At 41.2% G+C, this 22350-nt stretch overlaps 1 protein-coding gene across 3 annotated transcripts in view; it reads left to right on the plus strand.

The window, feature by feature from the left end:
* The window catches only part of pde5ab (phosphodiesterase 5A, cGMP-specific, b), a 142275-nt gene extending 121109 nt beyond the window's left edge, over positions 1–21166 (plus strand). For all 3 annotated transcript variants that reach the window (XM_088073968.1, XM_088073966.1, XM_088073967.1), the window contains exons 14-22: positions 3675–3800; positions 5320–5414; positions 5516–5603; positions 8679–8779; positions 9912–9989; positions 11032–11095; positions 17716–17790; positions 18837–18920; positions 19100–21166. In XM_088073968.1, coding sequence (XP_087930094.1) covers positions 3675–3800; positions 5320–5414; positions 5516–5603; positions 8679–8779; positions 9912–9989; positions 11032–11095; positions 17716–17790; positions 18837–18920; positions 19100–19219 — 831 coding nt within the window. In that variant the 3' untranslated portion in view covers positions 19220–21166. The remainder of the gene's footprint in view (positions 1–3674; positions 3801–5319; positions 5415–5515; positions 5604–8678; positions 8780–9911; positions 9990–11031; positions 11096–17715; positions 17791–18836; positions 18921–19099) is intronic.
* Positions 21167–22350: the final 1184 nt, after the last annotated feature.

Below are 22350 nucleotides of genomic sequence, written 5' to 3' on the forward strand. Positions count from 1 at the left end.
AGGGTGTCCTTGAGTGCTCTGAAAGGCACCCACAAATAAAATGTATAATTATTATTATTATTATTATTATTATTATTATTATTATTATTATTATTATTATTATTATTATTTTATTATAAATGCCTCAGACCATGATGGCAGGGGGGCTCCCTCTTTCAAGGTGTAATTAAAAGAGGCTTTTAAAGGGGAATCGATTGTTTGTTCATACATGTATACCATTCGGAAGGGAATCCGTCACAGCCGGCAGATTTGTTGGAACTGGGGCTTGAAATTACCTTAACAAATTTCCTCTGTTGAGATTTCAGATACTAGTTCTTTATTTTGATCATTGCCAATACAGGGGAGGTCCAAAGAGTCCAAGAATTTTTGAATTGTTAATCCATCCTCCTTATCTGGTTGTGTATATAAGGATTTATAATATGTTTCAGAATTGCAGATTCTGCTATGATTTTCCCACAGAATGGCAGGGTTAACCTTGCCATTATTGTTGTGTAGTATGTATATTTTCAGTTCTTCTGCCACAACTGTTTTAAATGTGTTACTGTTTAATAGGCTCAAATTCAATCTTCACAGGGTAATTTTTGACTTCCCATCTAATGTTAACTTAAGATATAATCTACAGTGATCAGAGATGTCCCTCTGTCCAATTTTACAAGCTTTTACTTTATGGAAGTCTTTACTAAACATAAAGAAGTAGTCAGTTCTTGAGTGAATATTACGTCAGAATAAAAAGTAAATTCAGTATCAGATCTGGGTAAGTGTTGCCATACGTCAATCAGCCCCAATTTCTGCAATGCATTATTTATTCGTTTTTCCTTGAGGCTCTTCCTTGTTCTGTTAGTTGTATCTAATCTAGGATTCAAGAGTATATTAAAGTCCCCTGCACATATTAACGTACCATACGTTTCTGTTGCAATCAGGCTGAATATCCTCTTAAACATAGGTGATGTCACTGCCTGGAGATATTTTGGGGGGGGGGGGCCAAAGGACATCTGCGGAAAAGGGGGAGGTGACTGCTTGTCAGCATCGTTTGCATTGGTCTATTATTTTTGCCAGGGTGTTAAAGAAAGTCACACAAAAAATGAAGCTCAAGGTTTTACCAGACAGGCTCTTCAAGTTCATGTGCCTAAATTAGAGTAAATAAGTGTTTTGGGTTTTTTTTTTCTTCACTGGAGAGTTTGTTCTTTACCTACTGAAGATTTTCAATCTAAACTACAAGAGAGTACAAACTAAAGGAATTTGGGGCAAAAATATTACTCCATTGTGACATTCTCTGCATCCAGCTGCTAGAATTCCTTGAGCCTGTCCCGTATGCCTTCCTGGTAGTCTTGCATGTCCCCGGTGTGTCGCGGCCCCGCTGTACTCCACGGCAGAGTTTGTTGATGGTTTCCACTGTGATGTCTTTGGATCTGCTCATGGATAGGGTTCCCACAGTGAAGCCTCTCTTTCTAAAATCTGCTGCCGCTTCCTCGGCACTGTTGTACATGACCATGCCTGAATCCAAGTGCATGCGCATCCATGTCAGGGGAGTTGGGAAACGGATCCTCTTCGCCTTTAGCGCCTGTTTTCTGCTGGACATTCTTGAGTCTGGGGAGCCAGTGCACGATGTGCTCTTTCAATCCTCAAGCCCTTCTCCTGACTCAAGCCCATAGATTCACCCAGTTTCAACACTATCAGATGTTCCATAAATCATAGCATCACGGAGCCCTCTGCGTTTTAAGGGATGCCGTGGATCCTTATATTATTACGCCCGGAGCGGCCTTCTAGATCAGTTATCTTGGCCTGGAGTGTCTTTTGCTTGTTAAGTAGCTGAATGAGGGTGTCTTTGACTCCGATGTCCCATTTCTCCCTCCCTACCATGCTCCTCTCCATTTCTCCCAGACGTTTGGTTACCTTCTCAATCTGGCTGGTGGCGGGTTTCAGCTGTTGATTGATTTCGGTTGTTAACTCGTCCAATTGTGCTTTCATGTCATCTCGAAAGCTGAGTCCGATTTGAGACAATTCCCTCTTCAAATCCGCTTGTAGATCCTGCATATTTTCCACAACCACCTCACTCACCACTTAACGGAGGGAGTTAAGTGTTACAATTGATACTCCTTTCTCCGGTCTGTCGCTGCCATTTCCACCCGTGTCCGTTTTACCCGCCTTGCCTTCCTTTCATATGTCAGGCTCCTTGTTGCTTCATGGCATGGCTTTTCCTTTCTTAAATTTGTCCCCACTCATCGTTCTTTTGTTTTAGATTTCTTTAATCGAGTAGTAATTTGAATTAGGGGTCTTCTATCTGCGCCAACATGAGAGCACTTTCTTATGCTGCCATGCTGTTAAGCAAGCCACTGGAACTAAGACTTTCCTCTTTGATAAAGCTTATAATTAGGGGTGGCTCAGGTTGCCTGGACCAGCCTCTAGTTAGGCTGACATAGGTTTAATCTGCCGGAGGATTTTTTATGATACACGGAGCTCCTTTTTCTTTCTCTTGCTCCCTCCATCTGAAAATGCTTATGTCTGTTTACGGCATTACGCCGTAATTCAACTGTTATTTTCGACATCTATTGCATGTCTGTCCATCCTGGAAGAGGGATCCCCCATCGTCCTTTGCCACTCTTCCTGAGGTTTCTTCCTTTTTTTTCCCTGTTACAGGAGTTCTTCTTCGGGAGTTTTTCCTTAGTTGATATTAGGGTCTAAGGGCAGAGGGATGTCGTATGCTGTAAAGCCCTCTGAGTGATAATGGGCTTTATAAACAAAACTGACTTGACTTGACTTGACTCTTCAGTCTCAGAGAGGACAAACACCCTGAAAGTCAAGCCTCTCTGCTCATCCCATCTGCTTATTCTTTCTGCTGCGGTTATTTTGCATCCTGCTCTTAACACAGTTTCTGCTGATTCATACAGTTCATCTCGTGGCAGAAAACAGTGAGTCTGACTGATTACAAAAAATCAAGATAAGGTTAACTCTTTGAAACCTGAGATAGTTAATTTCTTTTAAAAAAATATGGGGAAAGTGGCAGTATGTTGTTAAGCCCTCTGACGCAAACTGTGTTTTGTGATAATGGGCTTTGTAAATGAAATTGAATTGAATTAAACACTTTTTTTCCTACTTGGAAGGCTACTTTTATTGATCAGCACTCACTCACTCCAACCCTTGTTGTGTAAAGTTCTTCTGTCAGTACAAGCTTTTATGATTTAATGGTCCACGGGTCCTTTAACCCTTTGAAACCTAGATCCACATTGTGTTTCTTGTGCTGCGTTCAGCTGCCTTTACAAGTATTTAAACCTTTGAACCCTGAGACAATTGGCTACATTTCTTTGGGGTGGGGGGGTGGGGGGGGGTGTGAGCAGCTTGGAAAGAAGTGTTTCCCAAATGGCAAAAAAATACTTGATCTAGAAAACTTTTTTTTTTTTTTAAGCTAGGTAAAAGCTATCCTACATTTTTTTTACATATATATTTACTTTAATATTTAATATATTACAGACTTTTTTATTTTAAGTTATTTTGAAGCATGTTTTTTCGAGGTCATTCCCTTGTTTGTGCGTACCTTTTATTATTTCTTGGGCTAATTTTTGGGTAATTTCTTCCGTCACCCATTGCCTGCTTCTCATGTTTTTGAAAGAATGTTTTTATCAGTGTATAGTGTTGAATCAAGATCTGATTTGTTCTGCTCTTCCTCTCCTCTGTAGAGTTTATGCCAGTGGGTTCTGAGCGTGAAGAAGAACTACAGAAAGAATGTGGCTTATCACAACTGGAGACACGCCTTCAACACCTCACAGAGCATGTTCTCTCTCCTCAAATCAGGACGCTTACAGGTCAGTGCAGCCAGTCACTGTTTAGGATCTGGTAAAATTGCCCCTATACAATCCAGAAGAAATGACACAGACAGGCAATATGTTTTACAATGATCCTTACTTTAAATGATGACCTTTTTTTGTCAGCCTGGAACCAATTTTTCTATGTTTTTGTGTCAAACGTTAGGTGACTAATGGGAGACAGTTTTGAAATTGGTCCAGTATTGAGTGAGAGCTGCAGCTGTGAAACAGGCCACAGTGTAACCACTTAGGGCATTTTTGCAGAATCAGTATAGATGCACTTAAAGTGTTTTTGCCACTGACTGGCTCATGTTGTTATTCTAAGTGATGGACAAAATTATAGAGTAAGATCCTTTTTTTTATACAGAAAAATCCCCAAAATCGTTATTGCCAAATTTCACTAGGCTTCAATTAAACATTAGTTTTATCATTATAAAACACTATGGATTCAAAGTCAACTGAAAAAATATATAACTCAACAATAACTGTCTGGTTATTCTTTCTAATGTTCCAACAATCACCAGCTCTGGTTTGTATGCCAGCACATTTGAGGGATTTCTGGGAGGTGATAGTCCATGATTTCACAGAGGAATTGTGGATTCAAAACTTCTGGATGATCTGCTCAACTTTTGAAGAGTTATGCAATGCAATAACAACTCTTATTGCGCCTGCTGCACCATGAGGGAGCCATTTCCTACTGACAAGCACATAGCCATAGCCATAGCCATAGCATCATGTGACTTCGAAGATCCATTGCAGTTTTGCCAAATATGGCTTTATGGAATCGGCTAAAATACCACCTCATGCGAGTGTAAAAATGTTTTTATGATAAATGGGAGTTGGGTTTTTTTATTGATGTGTTTCCACTTGGCAAATTTTGTATTTGCAATTTCACTTTGCTCAATTTGAGGGTTAATGGAAACCCACCTAATAACTTCAAACAAAGAAGTTCCAACATATTAAGTTGTAAATGTCTGCAAGTTGTCTGTCATGGTGAAGAAATATTAATTGAAACAACTGGCTCCACAGAATGTAGGAAATCAAGTAAGTGGTTTGGAAAATGGTTGGTAGTAATATTGAATTTACAAGAATTGTAGCTAATTGGCTAATTAAACAAAACCTATAATGAATGATTTAAATGTTTATTTATGATCTCCTAGACTGCAATGATGAAAATGTTTTGAAAACCCTGAATACTGGTGGTTTCTGTGACACAAAAACATTAATTTCTGCATATTGGCAACTTTGAGTCTGGAAAGATTATTGAGGATACTGCTGGAGCTGTGTTTTCAGCTCTGATGTGAAAACTGCAGTGGGGTAAAAAAAAGCTCTGCTGTCCTCTCAGGCTGTGTGCGAGCGCTCACACTGCCAACAATATGTGGGGAGAGACAACAGCACTGTGTGCACACTGCTATGAGGCTTTGTTTGGTTTGACTGTGGCTAAACATTGTCATCTGTTAAAGCAGCTGCCATTGTGTGGATGTAGCTGTGTGTTATCTCCTGCTCCATCTCCTGACAGAATAACCTTAGCGATCTGGAGGTCTTGGCTCTGATGATTGCGACTCTCTGCCATGATCTGGACCACAGAGGAGTCAACAACTCCTACATACAGAGGTACAGCAGGAGAGCATAAAAATATATGTATGATTATATATGCATGTGTGGGAGCGCACTCTATCCACCCTGTGGGATTCTTACTTGTTGTGTGTGTCCAGGAGCGACCACCCACTGGCCCAGCTCTACTGCCACTCCACCATGGAGCATCACCACTTCGACCAGTGCCTCATGATCCTCAACAGCCCCGTAGGTGCACTTACTCACACATATACATGTAATTAACTAGGGCTACATGATTCCTACTTAAATGTGAATCACAGTGTTTCTCCCTAAGAAGTGAGATCATGAATCCCTCACATGATTAAAGCACTCTTAGATACTAGAAAGCAAAAACACGTCTGAGATGTTTGCAGACAGGGCTTTAAGGAGACGACATTAACACAAAACATTCAAAGTGCTGGACTTGCATTTAAAGTCTCTTGTTAAAGAAATCCTCAAATCTGCTTTCCTCTCTCAGTTTAGAACATCAAACATTAAATGCTTAAGCAATATCACACAATAGAACAGGGACATCAATAGGGTTAGGAGGGCGGGTTGGGATAGGTGGTCAAGGGTTACACGGGGGGGCAGACTATAGTACAGTGGTGCGCTGCAGCCCCCCCCCCCATAACCTCCCTTCCTGCCTATTCTAATGCAGCACACTAGCAAACATAAGGGGAGAAAATAAATAAATAAATAAATAAAAAAAATTTAAAAAAAAACTTTAAACACCTAGTTTGGGCAAGACCTGAACATTAAGTTAGGTGTGGCAGGGCCTAGATGGCTTGGCCTCACTTGATGGGGGACTATCAGGTCCGTGCCCCTATGGCTTACTGTTGTATAATGTTGAATATAAAAATAGAATGTTAGGTTGCCACGGCAACAGTTCTTGGATGAAACGTTAAACTTTTGTTGCGGTTTGGCCTTTCATTTACATAACAATAGTGTTTTGGGGGCCTTCCAGAGTGTAATATTTTAAAAACATCACCCCTTCTGATGCTGTGTAAACTGGAAACGCGCAGATACTGTGAGATCAGTGACGTCACAGCTGCACTACGCACATGCATGCGTTGTTGTTCTATGGTGGGTCATTACAAAGTTACATCGCCAACTACTGACCTGGCATGCATACTACAACATTTTCTGTTGTTTTTGTGGATCCATGTATACGAAGATCATTTTCACAATGTTATCATAAGAATGCAGAATTTCTTAAAAACCCGAAGGAAGGACTTTTTGTTTTAAGTAGGGCTGTTCTCACCTAAAAGTGGCCTTAAAAAATAACACATACACTGACCATTATATGAAATGCTTGTAAAGGTTTATGGGGGATTTATAGTTCTGTGTTGGCTCTCTGTAGAGCGTACCATGTAGTCTACACATGCTGCCTACATCTGTTTCAAGTTTAATAGCTTTTATTGTAAAGCAACCAAAACAGTTTTTAATCTGCAATGACTTAACACAAATGCATAGGGAAATAGGCGCGAGTAATTGTTGTCATTTTGAAAGGAGATGACATGGCATTTTTCTATATTGTGCAACTTTAAAATAAACCTATCATCCATTTCTTTGCACCATCCCTTTATTTACCAACTGCGTATAGAGAGAACATTAGTCCTAAATGTTTTCTGACTTTGTCTAATATGTAGAAGATTTCATCAAGCGGTTTATGATAGCAGCTGCATGATTTAGCTGTCAGTTGTTGCATGGAGCCACACCTGTGTTTTTATTCAGTCGGAGCCCCTCTTATTGCAAATGTAGAACTGTAAAGACCCTACGCATTAGAGCATTAGAGACAGGCAGGTATACAGACAGGCCCAGATGAATTTATTGCAGATATATCAGTATCAGTATATACAGAGACATAATAGCCGTAGTCTGACTGAGTTGTTATATTGTTCCAAATACAGAGTTCAGCCCAAAAAGTCAAAAAGGATCATATAACTTGACAATCAATAAAGTCTCTAAGTTGACAACACTATATTGGTCTTAATTACAGTTAAAACTAAAACCAATATTACATGATATAAATGGAGTTTTAAAAAGCAACAACTTATCCAAGTAACTGTGAAGTTAAAATGGGGCATTCATTAGGCGGATTAATCTTACAGGTTTGCGCAAAACGCAAATGAAAGCGATACTTTCGAAATGTTGATAGAACACAATGGCAAGACGACTGCATTTCCACTGAGTGATGTTATTTGACTTCTCCTGTGTTGATAACATCCAAAGAAATATGGTGACGGATGTTCAAAACATTAGCAGCTTTATTTCTATTGCAGCCACCACACTAGCCGTCATTATTTCCAATCCAAGGCCACGCAAGCATGTTATGGAACCATAATAAAAAGACGAGCCCCTTAAACATGGGAGCAGCCACATATGAGGGATTTCTGGGAGCTGATTGTCCACTAAGAGACAAGTGCTCAAGAGTACAAGAGTTGTAAAAAGCCTTATATCATGAAATTATGAGTCTTTATATGAGCAATATCATCAGTGATTTATATGTCACATTAAACTGTAATATGGCGAAAGAACACTGAAAGTTCATCGTTAAACTAGGTCACATTTCAAATCATTTCACCCCGAGGTTGCCGGTGGATTCTTCACAGGGAGAGGGTAGGGTAGTGGTGGCTGTTTATCGGCCTTAATGTTGTTTCCTGCTTGCTGCAGGATCCTGGGTCTCTCTATCTTATTTATTATGCCTATTCTGCTCATTTTCCAGCTGCTCGCCTACTCCACAACCCTCTGATGGGCCAGTAAAACAAAGTGACTTACAGCGTGCTCTGATCTTTATGGCCTCAAAACAAACTCTAGATACACTCCCAACTCCCTGGCACCACTTGACCCCACTGCTACCGAACACATTCACACAGATAGAAGCACACATTCCATGTTACATGCAGGCTGAAAGGCAGTCATGCACCAACACACTCGTAAAAGCACTTGCCATGGAAGGGACAGGGAATAATGTTCCACCTAGCATGCTTTTAAACACTTCAGACATGTGCACTGGATTTAGTTGTTTTAATATACAGTATGTGTGTGCATTGTTGTCATGACAACCCCTTGGTGGTCTAATGCAGAACAAACTGCGGTCAACACTATCAGCACATAGCATCATTTGAAACTGTGTGTATACATACACACACACACACACACACAGTCAAACTGTTGTATATGTACTCCCTGTACATGTACATCATTGAATGAATTACAGAGCTGTCCCTGCACTTCTACAATTCTTCCCCTATGTTTCTCTCTCTCTCTCTCTCTTTCCAGGGAAACCAGATCCTGAGTGGTCTCTCCCTGGACGAGTACAAGGCCACTCTGAAGATGATCGAGAGGGCTATTCTGGCCACTGACCTGGCCCTGTACATGAAGTAGGTACCAAACGTCAAGCCCAGATGGAAATCTGACTGGAGAGGGGTAGAGGGGGGTAAGACACAAGAAAAGTCCATATTGGCAGGGGAAGGAGAAGGGAGGCTATTTTTGAGTATTTTGGCTTGGGGTGATTACATTCAATCCGCAATTTACAAAAATCAGAATGCAGCAAAGATCATGTCAGTCTTATCACCCTAAGATTCTAATAGTACCTTTATTTTACCTCTAACTTAGATACTGTACAGAAATTTTGTTTATACTGCAGCAGGTCAGTCTAGTAGCTGCATCTTTTTATTACAAAGCCACGCTGTTGGAACACGTGCAGAATGTCTCATTGTCTTGTGGGAATAAGCAGGGACATCCCTGAAAAATATGTTGACTGGATGGCAGCATATGTTGCTCCAAAACCTGTATGTACCTTTAAGCATTCATGGTGCCGTGACAGATGTGAAGTTACCCATGATGCCATGGGCACTAACACCTCCCCCCATACCATCACAAATGCTTTGAACTTTGAGATCGAAACAATCTGGATGGTCCTTCTCCTCTTTGGCCCGGTGGACGAGACAACCCTGATTAACAACAATTTAAAATGTGGACCCGTCAGACCACAGCATACTTTTCCACTTTGTGTCTGTCCGTCTCAGATAAGCACAGAGAAGTCAGCGGTGTTTCTGGATGTTGTTGATTGGCTTTCACTTTTCATGGTAGAGTCTGAACTTGCATTTGTAGATGCAGAGATGAACTGTGTTTACTAACAAAGTCTCCCTGAGCCTATGTAGTAATATAATTTATACATCTATTGGTGTATTTTATTGGTGTATTTTTGTAAAAAAAAAAAAAAAAGAAAAGAAAGAAAGAAAAATGTTGCCTATATAATTTTATGTTTTCTTCCTCCTCTTTCACTCCCACTTTTGTCACCTTTTAACATGTTCCTCAGTGATTTAAATTCTTATCTAATGCCTCTTTGAGTCTACAGTGTCTACAGACAGTGGGAGGAGGTAAGAAGGTAATATACTGTACAGTATTAGGATAATTATCAGCTGTCAGTGTGTTTGTGTGTGTGTGTGTGTGTGTGTGTGTGTGCGTGTGTGTGTGTGTGCGTGTGTGTGTGTGTGTGTGTGTTGTTAGGAGGCGGGGTGAGTTCTTTGAGCTCACCAAGAACAGCCAGTTTGTTTGGGAGGACGAAAATCACAAAGACTTACTGAGGTGAGTGGCAGTCCTCCAGAACTTTTACACCAACTTAATGACTTCCTGGTTACATTTGGATAAAAGGTCACTGTGTCGGCAGCACTCGACGTAACAGAGCCAGGCTAGCTGTTTCCACCTGCTCTTATTCTTTATACTAAGCTAAGCTAATCACATTTTGTGTGTCTACATAGATATGAGATTGATATTAATCTTCTCATTTCACTAATGGAAATGAAGTAAATAAGTTTATTTCTCAAAATGGGCGATGCATGCTACTGGGACAAAAATACCGAGGTCTGAACCATGGTGACCTCACTGGTGGGTTCAGCCATGCCTCTGTGTACTGTATATCTGTGCTCTAAGGAATTACTGTTTGTTGTTCTTTTCTATCAATCCTCTGTTCTATATTAACCCTCTGAAAGTTGGATCAACATCAGTTTTGTAGTGCTACATTCAGATGCTTTTTACAGGCATATAAACCTTTGAGCAAAATGATTTGATTTCTTTTTCATGGCTAAAAATGCAAGAAATGTTCCTAAGGAAACCCAGAAAAAGTTAAAAGTCAGGGAGAAATTAATTACATGTTTTCCAAGTCATTTCCTTGTTTTTTGTTTTTCTTCCATTTTCTTAACTTTTATTTCCTGTTTTGTGTTAATTTTCAGGAAATTTTCCAGAATTTAAAAAAATAATAATTTTTTGCTTATTTTGTTTTATATTATTTTGATTCCTTTTTAAGTAACTCATTGCCCTCTTCACGTTTTTAAAATAAATGAAGCAAATTTACTTAAGCTTCAAGGGGTTAACCAGTAAATAAATCATAACGCAAAGAATTATTGATAAACTTTAACTAGAAATGTAAAGGTCTGTGCTATAGATGCAATTTTATTTTCCCAGAATTCTCTTCACACAGAAATAAAATTTTAAACACAAAATTTTGCCATGTTTGACTTCAGTACTATAATTCCCTCACAGCGGTTAGCTGTGGCTACAGCTACTGTTGACAGTCAGTGAGATGTGACTGTGTGAAGATCAATGTGTGTCAATGTTTCTCCCCTTTCAGGTCAATGCTGATGACTGCATGTGACATCTCAGCCATCACCAAGCCCTGGCCAGTGCAAAAAAGGGTAAAAAAAACCAAAAACAAATATATGTGTCTCTTATTTCTCCATATGTGAACTGCAATGTGGAAAAAATGGAAGAAACCTCAGGAAGAGCGGCAGAGGATGATGAGGGATCCCTCTTCCAGGAGATGTGCTACAGATGTCATAAAAAACAGCTGATTTACAATAATGACAAAAAGCAAAGAGAAAGAGAGAGGGGAAGAGAGAGAGAGAGATGCACAGCAATAATGGTAATAAATGCGTGTCATATTACAATAATGATAATTACTAAATGCACTCTTTGATAGCATTTTATGTTATGTGCAAATATTGTGGGTGTTGATAAGAGTCACATGCGTATATTTATAGTGAAGGCGTGGCTCATAATAATGGCAGTAGAAGGTTGCGTCAAGCAGGAACATGGCATCGGCGCAACCAGGACCTACAACACAGGCAGGACCACAGCAACGGCAAAACTAAGACCACGATCAGGGCGAGCCGGGGGTACAGTATCAGTGCAGCCACAGCATGAGCACGACCAAAGGCAGGGTCACAGCACCAGCACAGCTATCAGAGGGATCAGGCGCAGCCAAAATTGCAGCCAAGATCCAGTGAAACTAGGAAACAAGGAAGCAGGAATACTCCGGAGAGGCAACAGAGTTAGCGTAATGCAGTAAACAGACATGAGCACTTGCAGATGGAGGAAGCAAAGAAGGAAAAAGGAGCTCAGTGTATCACAGAAAGTCCACAGCAACCTGAGCCAGCCCTAATTATAAGCTTTATCAAAGAGGAAGGTCTTAAGTCTACCCTTAAAAGTGGAAACGCCTCCCTGCCTCCATCTTATGGAAGATGGTTCCATAAAAGAGGAGTGTGGTAACTGAAGGGTCTGGCTCCCTTCCTACTTTTGGAGACTTTGGGAACCACAAGTAACCCTGCGTTTTCAGAGCGCAGTGCTTTGTAGTGCTTTGTAGAACACTGCTCTGATCTCTGTTGCTCCTCTTGTTACACCTTCATCAGTGATGTCACAGTAGGTGTGTTACCTTTGGAAGCGAAAAACATCACTGACTGGGATGTGGCCTGATTTGCAATAGGCTTTAAGGTTTCTACTGATAAATATGTAGCAGAGCTGCTCTTGTGGTTCATATCTTTAATCTCATATTCTGCCTCCCTCACTCTAACAAGCCTGCCCCCCGCTAACACACACACAAAAACACACACACAAACACACATTTATTTTAATTGTTCTCCACCCACCTAAGAACTGTGACCCCTTTGTGTCTCTTCTGACCCTCGTTAATCTGCACCTCGTTAGGATCCAGAGGAACAGTAGAGAGGTTCAGATAGGTACACACTCTATGTGTGTTTGTGTGTGTGTGTGTGTGTGTGTGTGTGTGTGTGTGTGTGTGTGTGTGTGTGTGTGTGTGTGTGTGTGTGTGTGTGTGTGTGTGTGTGTGTGTGTGTGTGTATGTGTGTGTGTTGACTGTGTGAGTGCCCATTAATAAAAACAGCTGTGCCCCTGTCCCCAGATGACACCTCTTAAAAAACATTCAGGGAGGTAAACATGCAAATATATTCTCTCACTTAAAGACACACACACACACACACAAGCTCATCATCAGGATCTCATTAGCAAACTGTTCAACTCGTGTTGATATCCATTCATCCATTTTCTACCACTTATCCGGGGGGTCGGGTCGCAGGGGTAGCAGCCCTGTAAGCAGGGAAGCCTAGACTTACCTCTCCCCGGCCACTTCGTCCAGCTCTTCCTGGGTGATCCTGAGGCGTTCCCAGGCCAGCTGAAAGACATAGTCTCTCCAGCGTGTCCTGGGTCTTCCCCGGGGTCTCCTACCAGTGGGACGTGCCCTGAACACCTCACCAGGGAGGGATCGAGGAGGCATCCTAATTAGATGCCTGAGCCACCTCATCTGGCTCTTCTCAACGCGTAGGAGCAGCGGCTCTGCTCCGAGCTCCTCCCGGATGACCGAGCATCTCACCCTATCTCTAAGGGAGAGCCCAGCCACCATATGGAGGAAGCTCATTTCGTTGTACCCACGATCTCGTTCTTTCGGTCACTACCCAAAGCGCGTTACCATAGGTGAGGATAGGAAAGATCAACCGGTAAATTGAGAGCTTTGCCTTTCGGCTGAGCTCCCTCTTCACCACCACAGATTAGTGCTGAGGCAGATGCAGCAGAGGCTCCTTCCCTCACTCCTGAACAAGACCCCGAGGTACTTAAACTCCTCCATATGGGCAGGATCTGTTTCCAGATCTGGAGAGGCGCACTCCACCCTTTTCCGGCTGAGAACCATGGCCTCAGATTTGGAGGTGCTGATTCTCATCCTGGCTGCTTCACACTCGGCTGCAAACCAACCCAGTGAGACCTGAAGGTCACGGCCTCCAACAGGACCACATCATCTGCAAAAAGCAGCAACCCAATCCTGAGGTCACCAAACCGGACCCCCTCAATGCCCTGGCTGCACCTAGAAATTCTGTCCATAAAAGTTATGAACAGAATTAGTGACAAATGGCAGCCCTGGCGGAGTCCAACCCTCACTGGAAACGAGTCTGACTTACTGCCAGCAATGCAGACAAAGCTCTGGCATCGGTCATACAGGGAACAGACGGCCCATATCAGGGCGTACGACACCCCATACTCCGGGACACCCCCCCAGGACTCCCCGAGGGGCATGGTCAAATGCCTTCTCCAAGTCCACAAAGCACATTGGGACTGGTTGGGCAAATTCCCATGCACCCTCAAGGATCCTGCCAAGGGTCCAGAACTGGTCCAAAGTTCCACGACCAGGACGAAAACTGCATTGCTCCTCCTGAATCCGAGGTTCGACTATCCAGCGGACTCTCCTTTCCAGTACCCCTGAAAAGACCTTACCAGGGAGGCTGAGGAGTGTGATCCCCCTATAGTTGGAACACACCCTCCGGTCCCCTTTCTTAAAAAGAGGGACCACCACCCCGGTGTGCCAGTCCAGAGGCACTGCCCCAATATACATGCAGTGTTGCAGAGTCGTGTCAACCATGACAGCCCCACAACATCCAGGACCTTAAGGAACTCTGGGCAGATCTCGTCCACCCCCGGGCCCTGCCACCAAGGAGCTTTTTGACCACCTCGGCAACCTCAGCCCCAGAGATGGGAGAGCCATTCCTGAGTCCCCAGGCCCTGCTTCCTCACTGGAAGGCATGTCAAGGGGATTGAGGAGGTATTCCTTCCACAGATCCACAACTTCCTGAGTCGAGGTCAGCAGCGCACCACCATTCGGAGTCCCACAGGCGAAGAAGGCCTGATAGGACTCCTTCTTCAGCTTGACGGCATCCCTCACTGCCGGTGTCCACCAGCGGGTTCAGGTGTGCACTGACCACCTTATGGCCACAGCACCTTATGGCCACCTCAACCATGGAGGCATGGAAAATGGCCCACTCGGACTCAATGTCCCCCGCCTTCCCCAGGACATGGTCGAAGCTCTCCCGGAGGTAGGATTTGAAGCTCCTTCTGACGGGAGACTCTGCCAGACGTTCCCAGCAGACCCTCACAATGTGTTTGGGTCTGCCAGGTCTGTCCGGCGTCCTCCCCCACCATCAGAGCCAACTCACCACCAGGTAGTGATTGGTTGACAGCTCCGCCCTTCTCTTCATCCGAGTGTCCAAGACATGCGGCCACAAGTCCAGCGACATGACTATAAAGTCGATCATTGAACTGCGGCCTAGGGTGTCCTGGTGCCAAGTGCCTGAACATGGTTTTTGTTATGGACAATCTGTGGTGAGCACAGAAGTCCAATAATAAAACACCACTCTGGTCCCTAGAAGGAGCACTCTCCAGTGTCCCCTCTGAGGACTTCAAAAAGGGTGGATACTCTAAGCTGCCGTTTGGACCACAGGCACAAACAACAGTCAGGATCCGTCACCCCACCCGAAGGCAGAGGGAGGCTACCCTCTCGTCCATCGGGGTAACTCCAACATACAGGCACTGAGCCGGGGGGCAATGAGTATTGCCACCCCTGCCAGGTGCCTCTCACCCGTGGCAACTCCAGAGTGGAAGAGAGTCCAACCCCTCTCGAGAAGACTGGTTCCGGAGCCCATGCTATGTGTCGAGGTGAGGACGACTACATCTAGTTGGAACTTCTCAACCTCGTACACCAGCTCAGGCTCCTTCCCCACCAGAGAGGTGACATTCCACGTCCCTAGAGCTAGCTTCTGCAGCTGAGGATCGAACCGCCAAGGTCCCCGCCTTCGGCTGCCACCCAACTCACATTGCACCTGACCCGTGTCCAGGCGAGGGAAACTCTGAACCATTTATGTAACCCATCATAAGGGGTATGGTGAGCTATGCTTTGTCTGGTTCCTCTCCCTAGGACCTGTTTGCCATGGGTGACCCTACAAGGGGCATAAAGCCCCAGACAACTGAGCTCCTAGGGTCACTGGGACATGCAAACCCCTCCACCATAGTAGCTCAGGGAGATACTAAGTGAAAATTATATCCTCTTTGTGCATTTGTCCTCTGCATGCATCAAAATTCCTATTTGCATTTAAACTTTAAACTTAGATTTATTTTTTTTCCATTTTAGTTTTCAGAGGGTATTTCAACCTTAAGGTCAAAACAGGTCTATTAGATACCCAATTTTTTAGGACCAATACTAATAACGATAGTGGGGACAAAAAAATTGTAAATTCTCTAAAAATTTATTTATTGGAATATCAGTATAAATGTTATTATTTCACAGATATGGTTATCAAGTACTTGTGACAAACATGTGTTGTGGAGGCAGAATATTTTACAATTTGATAATAACTTTTACTGTCAAAAATCACATCAGTGTATTCAAGCTTATTATACTTAAAGTTCATTGGGAATTTGACCATTTTAAATTACTCTAAGCATCTATTTCTGGATTATGTTATGGATTATAAACTTTTCATATTGTGCATATAGGGCAACATTAACAAACAGGGATGCATGATAATATAAACACATCATCAGCATTGGCCGATATTGGCTTTAAAATGAATAGGCCATCATGCTGATAATATTGACATGTCTAATGAACAGTCTCTGACCACTGAAGTTATTTTGACATAGAACTAACTTGCTCCGCTATGCAGACGAAAAATGTTGGTGTTTTGGCTAACATGAGTTAAGTCAATAAAGACAAATTTACTTAGTCTCACTGGTTAACATTTGTCTCATGCATACCATTGATTTTAGTCATCTATAATAAGCCGTCTCTCATGCTGAGCCCCCTTGCAACTCCTCAGCACTGAGTCTTTATTACAGACTCAATCAGTGAGCTGAACGTGGCTTCAACAAATATACTGACAGAGTTGTACTGATTGGAGCCCCAGGCTGCACTCACATCTCATTTACCTCTCTGGAAACACATGAAGAGCATTAACTCAGAATGACGAGGGCTCCTTTGGCAGACCTCTCCCTCTCTCTCATTGTGATTGACTTTGTTTGGATCCTGCCTCTGTACAAACCCACTTTCTCTCACACACATTTCTTCTCTCTTGGTGTTTCTGCATGTTTTTGTTTTTGCTTGTTTGTTCTAGTCAGCACATGTTCTTTCTTGCCTCGTTTGTTCTCTTGGTCTGCCTTGTTGTTTCCCAATCAAAAGTACAAGAAAATTACCTGAACATTTGTTTGAAAAAAAGTTTTCAAAAAAACAAACAAACAACAAGGAAATTGCCTGGGAAAAAGTCCTTAAGATAAAATAATTTTGTAACCATTTTAAATATGTAATTATGATCATTATAAATAGCTTTCTACTATTTTCCCCCTTTTTTATCCATACATTTTTTCACTTGCTTTTTAAAAAATCTTTTTTAAATCTAGTTGTGGAATATTTCTAACCAAGTTGCTCATTGCCTTGTCACTAGTTATGGCCAAATGAAGTCTCGTGAACCATTTTCTTCATTTTCTGAGGCAAATGGATGGTACTCTTGGTTTAAAGGGAAAGGCTCAAGGAATGGTATTTCAATGTGCTCTCAACCTTTTTAGAACAGAGTTCTATCTAGTTGGCTTAGAAAAAAAAGAAAATGGTTCATGAGAAATCGTAACATTTTTCTCAGGGTTCAAGGTTGAAAAACTAAATTTTGAATCAGCACTAGCAGAGTGATGTCACTCCAGGTTTCAAAGGGGGTGGAGAAGCATTATGTCTCAACCTTGTGTCCGAAATCAGCCTCCTTTGATGTTCATTAAAACTGAAATGTAAACTGCAATAAATATGCCAGAGTTTCCGAGTTACAGAACATAGAGTAGCAGTGTGGTTTGGATTGATTTTTGCATTTGGGTACCTGACATGAAGCTCAGAGCAAACCAGACTAATAAGTGATGATGGCAGAGAAAATTATGAAAGCTTAGTTTGAAAAGTGTAACTCTTGTTGTGACACATTACTAGTTTGATTTTATTCTTGTCTAACGTGCACACAGGATGACAAGTACTCCTGCCAGTGTTTGCTTGTAGTAAAATGTGTTTGGAAGTAAAAGTGTTAACAGTGTATACGTCCTTGATGTTTTCTTGTTTTGTCATGTTCTATGTTTTTCATCAGCTGGGAGTCCATTGAATTTCTGAGTTTTAGATGTCTGTTTTAGTTGGAAGGTTTTATTTGAGCTCATCAGTGTCTCCCCTCTGATACAGATTGCAGAGCTGGTAGCCACTGAGTTCTTCGAACAGGGGGATAAGGAGAGACGAGAGCTGAACATTGAGCCCAGTGTAAGCACAGAGTGTCATTTCAGTTCAGTTCTTTGACGAAACCATTTTATGAAGTGCAACATAGGCTGTGGTGTGCCTCAAGGACCCATTGAGCTTTTAATCTTGCTTGGGCCAGTTGTCATCAAAAATCTGGCATTTCTTTTAGCAGCTATACTCTTAAAATGTTTTTAATAATATTTGAAGTATTTAATGGATACCTTTAGAGGGTTTTTTTTAGCACTTATACCATGATAATACTTGTTTGTAATCGGTTACTTAGCCAAAATTGAGACTTTTCCCACCTCCCATATCTTTTCTCACTATGCACTATGCAAACTGTCTTTGTTTTTTATCCTTAATCAGCTCATTATCTTTTTATTTGATTCATGTTAATGTAGACAATATATATTTTGTAAAAGGCAACACTATGTAAGCTTTGTAGGATACCAATGCAAGAGAAATAGTTCTCTCGTATTCATTGTGAGGTGAATTGATGAAAATGTGCTTCTGTTTAGTTGAGGCTCAAGTAAGTCCTGAGTCACATGGTTTTCTTACAGTAGTACAGTTCTTTGATATGGAGAACTTAACTTTGAATACTCCTAAAGGAAAAAATGGAAAAAAAAAACAATTAAATATAAATTAAATATAATAATATCCTTTTACTTGAGGGTCCTGTGGACGTTTTTCCTTCTCAAGTTGTTGTATACAAGTTCAGGCACAGCAACAATCCCCCCGTAAACACACACACACACACACACACACACACACACATACTGTGTGAAGAGTTGAAACAAGCAGTCACTCAATAAATAAGTCAATCAAAAGAAGATGTCACCACATGATGTGACATTTCATGGATCTCTTATCTGGTTTTGATCATGAATCTGAGATCATGTTTCAGTGCTCTGCTAAAGGTTTAAAAACTTGGAAAATCTGCTGTCAGTAGCCCTGGCTCTAAAGTTACAATAGAAATTAAAGAAAGTTGAAAAGTTGTCAGTTGAAAACACTCTTTTTCTTATTCTCTTTTTATTTGGGTTTCTTACCATTTTTCCATCCTTTTACTTTAGGACCTGATGAATCGTGAGAAAAGAGATAAGATTCCTAGCATGCAGGTGTCCTTCATTGATGCCATCTGCACTCAGTTATATGAGGTAATTCAAACAATGTTAATTTAAACATATTTAACTTACAGTGACTGTTGTTTTTCTCTCTGGAGACCACTGTCTCATTACCATTTACCACTTTCTGGAAAGATGAATGAATGATATATTTAAAAACAATGCTCATTAAATTTACGTTGTTAAATATGTTGTCTTTGTTACTGTCATAGACCTTGGCAGGCATGTCGGAGTATTGTTCCCCGTTGTTGGAAGGATGTCAAAAGAACCGGCAGCACTGGAGGCGTTTGGCTGAGGAGTGCGAGAAGGGGCTGGTTAATGGCTTGGTGTGATCCCAACACCAGTTTGAGTTTCAACCAACACACATTTCCAGGGTTCACCCTGTCCAACTTGGTCTCTCAAAATTTCATGAAATTAGCATGATACCTAAAAGGATGCTTTTTGTACAGAAAGTGGCCAAAAAAATTAATTTCCTAAGAAAAGATTATCTTGTGAAAAACAGTAGATTTGGTTTAACAGTGAATGGGCTGATCATCTTGTCTTCAATATAAGCAACCAACCTTGGAGCATATTCTCATTCCAACTTATGCCAAGAGTTTCTCTGACACATATAGAGTTATTCAAGTTTCTTACAACTTTGGTCTTATTTTGGTAGGATTGTCTGGCCTTTCTTTCTGCGATAATAAGGTTGTACTCACCAGGTTCATATCTCAGATCTGGGAATGTGTCAGTATCACTAAAGAAGACTCAGAGCTACACTAAAAGTCAGGCTTTACTTAAGCACAGCAGTGCTTTGAGTTAAAATGCTAGCAGGTCCACGCATACAGTGCTAGCATGCTGATGTTAGTGTTACTAACAGTGGTCTTTGAGGGAGCCTCAAGGATTCCCAAGAAAAATTGGCTTAATTTCACTATTTCATTCACTATAAAAGTAAGCCTAATGTGAGTAAGTCATAAGAGGTACAAGGTAGATCTAATTGGTAGTAGTAGAGTTAGTTACAGACATCATTATTATCGAGATTTCTCCTTTCGATATGTTCACTAAGCTTGGACAGTATCTTATATTTCATACCTTTATGCCATCCTTAAATATCAGCAGAGTAAATGATATGTTATGGTATGAGTGTGTGGCACTAACGGCGGCCGTTTACAGTCCTGTAACTTCTCCCTCCATCACTAGGTGTTGCAGTGTCTTTCAGCTCAACTAGTAGAGACCGGAGACTGAGCTCTGATAGTGCCAAAGCCTAATGATCACTTTTGGTTTTACCTCAGATGAAGAGGTTTGGATAATTTAGCCAAACTGTTGGCTTTTATACAACCTCTCTAATCATCTAACAGCTTGTTTCTTGCCTTGCTGGACTATGTCTAAACAATGTCACAAGGTTTCCAGATCTCAGCAAGAACTTTAGTGAGTACACATCATTAAAGATAGAAAATCTGGCAAAATGTAGTTGTCATTTCCCTTAACATGAAACATAAACCAAATCAGTCTGTAAACTGTTTGCTAACTCACATGACAAACAGGGGATAATGATGTGTGTTCATATCCATGTTTCAGTGGTCATGCTCATTTCACCAAACTTCATGAGACTTGTCTTCCTGTTGTCATCATTCTTTCATTGCTGTCACTCACCAGAGAAAATAACAGAGTCGGCACTAAGCTATATTTATTACAATAGTCATTTTTTATTTTTGCACAGAGTGACTTTCATGGTGAAGTCTCACATTATCTCTCACAGGTAGTGACATTTAGCGGAACACTGAATGGCAAGACATAGATCCCTGGGGATCAGCACCACTACTGTGGAAAGAAGACATTGTACCTATTATATACTTTATATAGTGTCACAATAATCTGAGAAGCTCGTTAAATATGTCTTTGTTCACAGCACACACACTACAATATTTGAGTCTTTTGTAACATGTTCACTTATTGTCTTAACTATTGTATATTTATTTTTGTTTTGTATATTTATTAGAGTTTCTATATTGTAAGGTCATCCTTTTGTCAAGAGCACACAATTCTTGCCATAGGAAATGTAGTTTTCATTCTTAAAGAAATCCTATCTCTGTTTTTTGAAGGAGCTTTCTTAGGAACAGTTCTTTAGGTGACATTTATACTGCATTGTGTTGATTGAAATTTTATTTTATTTTTTCTTTTCAAAATGTAAAGGAGCCAAAGACTAGGCCTGCAATTTCAAAAGGAAATGGGTCTAACTTCTTTCCACTGCCTTGTTGTAATAAAATAGGACCAAGTCACAAATAAAAGAAAAAAATGTTTGTATTTGTCCACATCTCTAATGCTTCCCATTGGGAAAAATTGGGAGGTTAAAAACAGCCTGTTATAGTGATAAGAGGCTGTTTTTACCCTCCCAATTTTCACCAGTTAAACTGTGGGCGGACTGTGTTATGATTTACTACCTAATTTCTCTTGCATTTCAGCCAACAAAACAACACAACTAAACTTTGCTGAAAACCAGCGACAGAGGATGTCACCTAGCTCATGGTACACCCAAACTTCTTTTCCACCAACATGGACCTGGTTTCAGTCTGGTTCCCAAACCTAATTTTGAAAGTTTTATAACTGTGTCTCCTGCTGTAAACAAATAATTGCAGGTTTTCCTTGACCTAAAGTGCAAACAATGATGACATCAGTGGGTGTGTCACATTAAACTGGTTGGAAAGAGAGGATGGGGAAGGAAACAATGCACTGTAAAAATAAAATATTTATTTTAACTTTAAACAGTTAGTGTCCAGGCTGCCATACATTTTTAAGTTGATTGAATATGAGAAGACAATTTGACTCTTTATAAAATTATCTGAACTTGTCTTCTCAAATTCAGTCAATTTAAATTTTAAGGCAGCCTGGACACTAAGTTAATCAAAGTTTATTTTTACAGTGTGGAGAAATCAAGTTAGAAATCATCAGATAAAAAGAGTAAGCATCGGTCTAGTAGCTGTTCCAGAAGAATAACAGAACAAACCTTTGCAGGTAATCAATATAATTTCACTATTTTGCAACTACTGTTAATGTGCATTGTGCAATACCCTCCACTGATGACACATTGGTGATGACAAAGACTCCACTAACGACTGGTGGAAGACTGGTTCACTAGATAGCACCAAGGTCTCAAGAATCCTGAACAGAACCAGTACAGAACCAGAGCTGATTTGGTGGAAAATGTGTTTGTGTCAATCATCAGGCTTGTCTTACTGAATTGAAGCACACAATTCAAGAGTCAACAGACCACCCCAAAGAGGTCAGCTGGGTTCAATTAATAATGAATGACCTCAGTCGAATTTTACTGCAAAGCCCAATTGTGGAACAATACTTTGAGTTAAGTTTTCTCTATATAAAATAACTGTGATGCCCCTGGGACACTTGTCAGTTCCTGTTTGGCCTGCCTGTGCTCTTTGTTTCAGGATCCCCCTTCCTGCTCAGCTCCTCCCAACTCATTGTTGGG

Source organism: Plectropomus leopardus, chromosome 23 (assembly GCF_026936395.1).
Source record: "Plectropomus leopardus strain MGB_pleo_1.0 chromosome 23, ASM2693639v1, whole genome shotgun sequence".
Taxonomy (NCBI): domain Eukaryota; kingdom Metazoa; phylum Chordata; class Actinopteri; order Perciformes; family Serranidae; genus Plectropomus; species Plectropomus leopardus.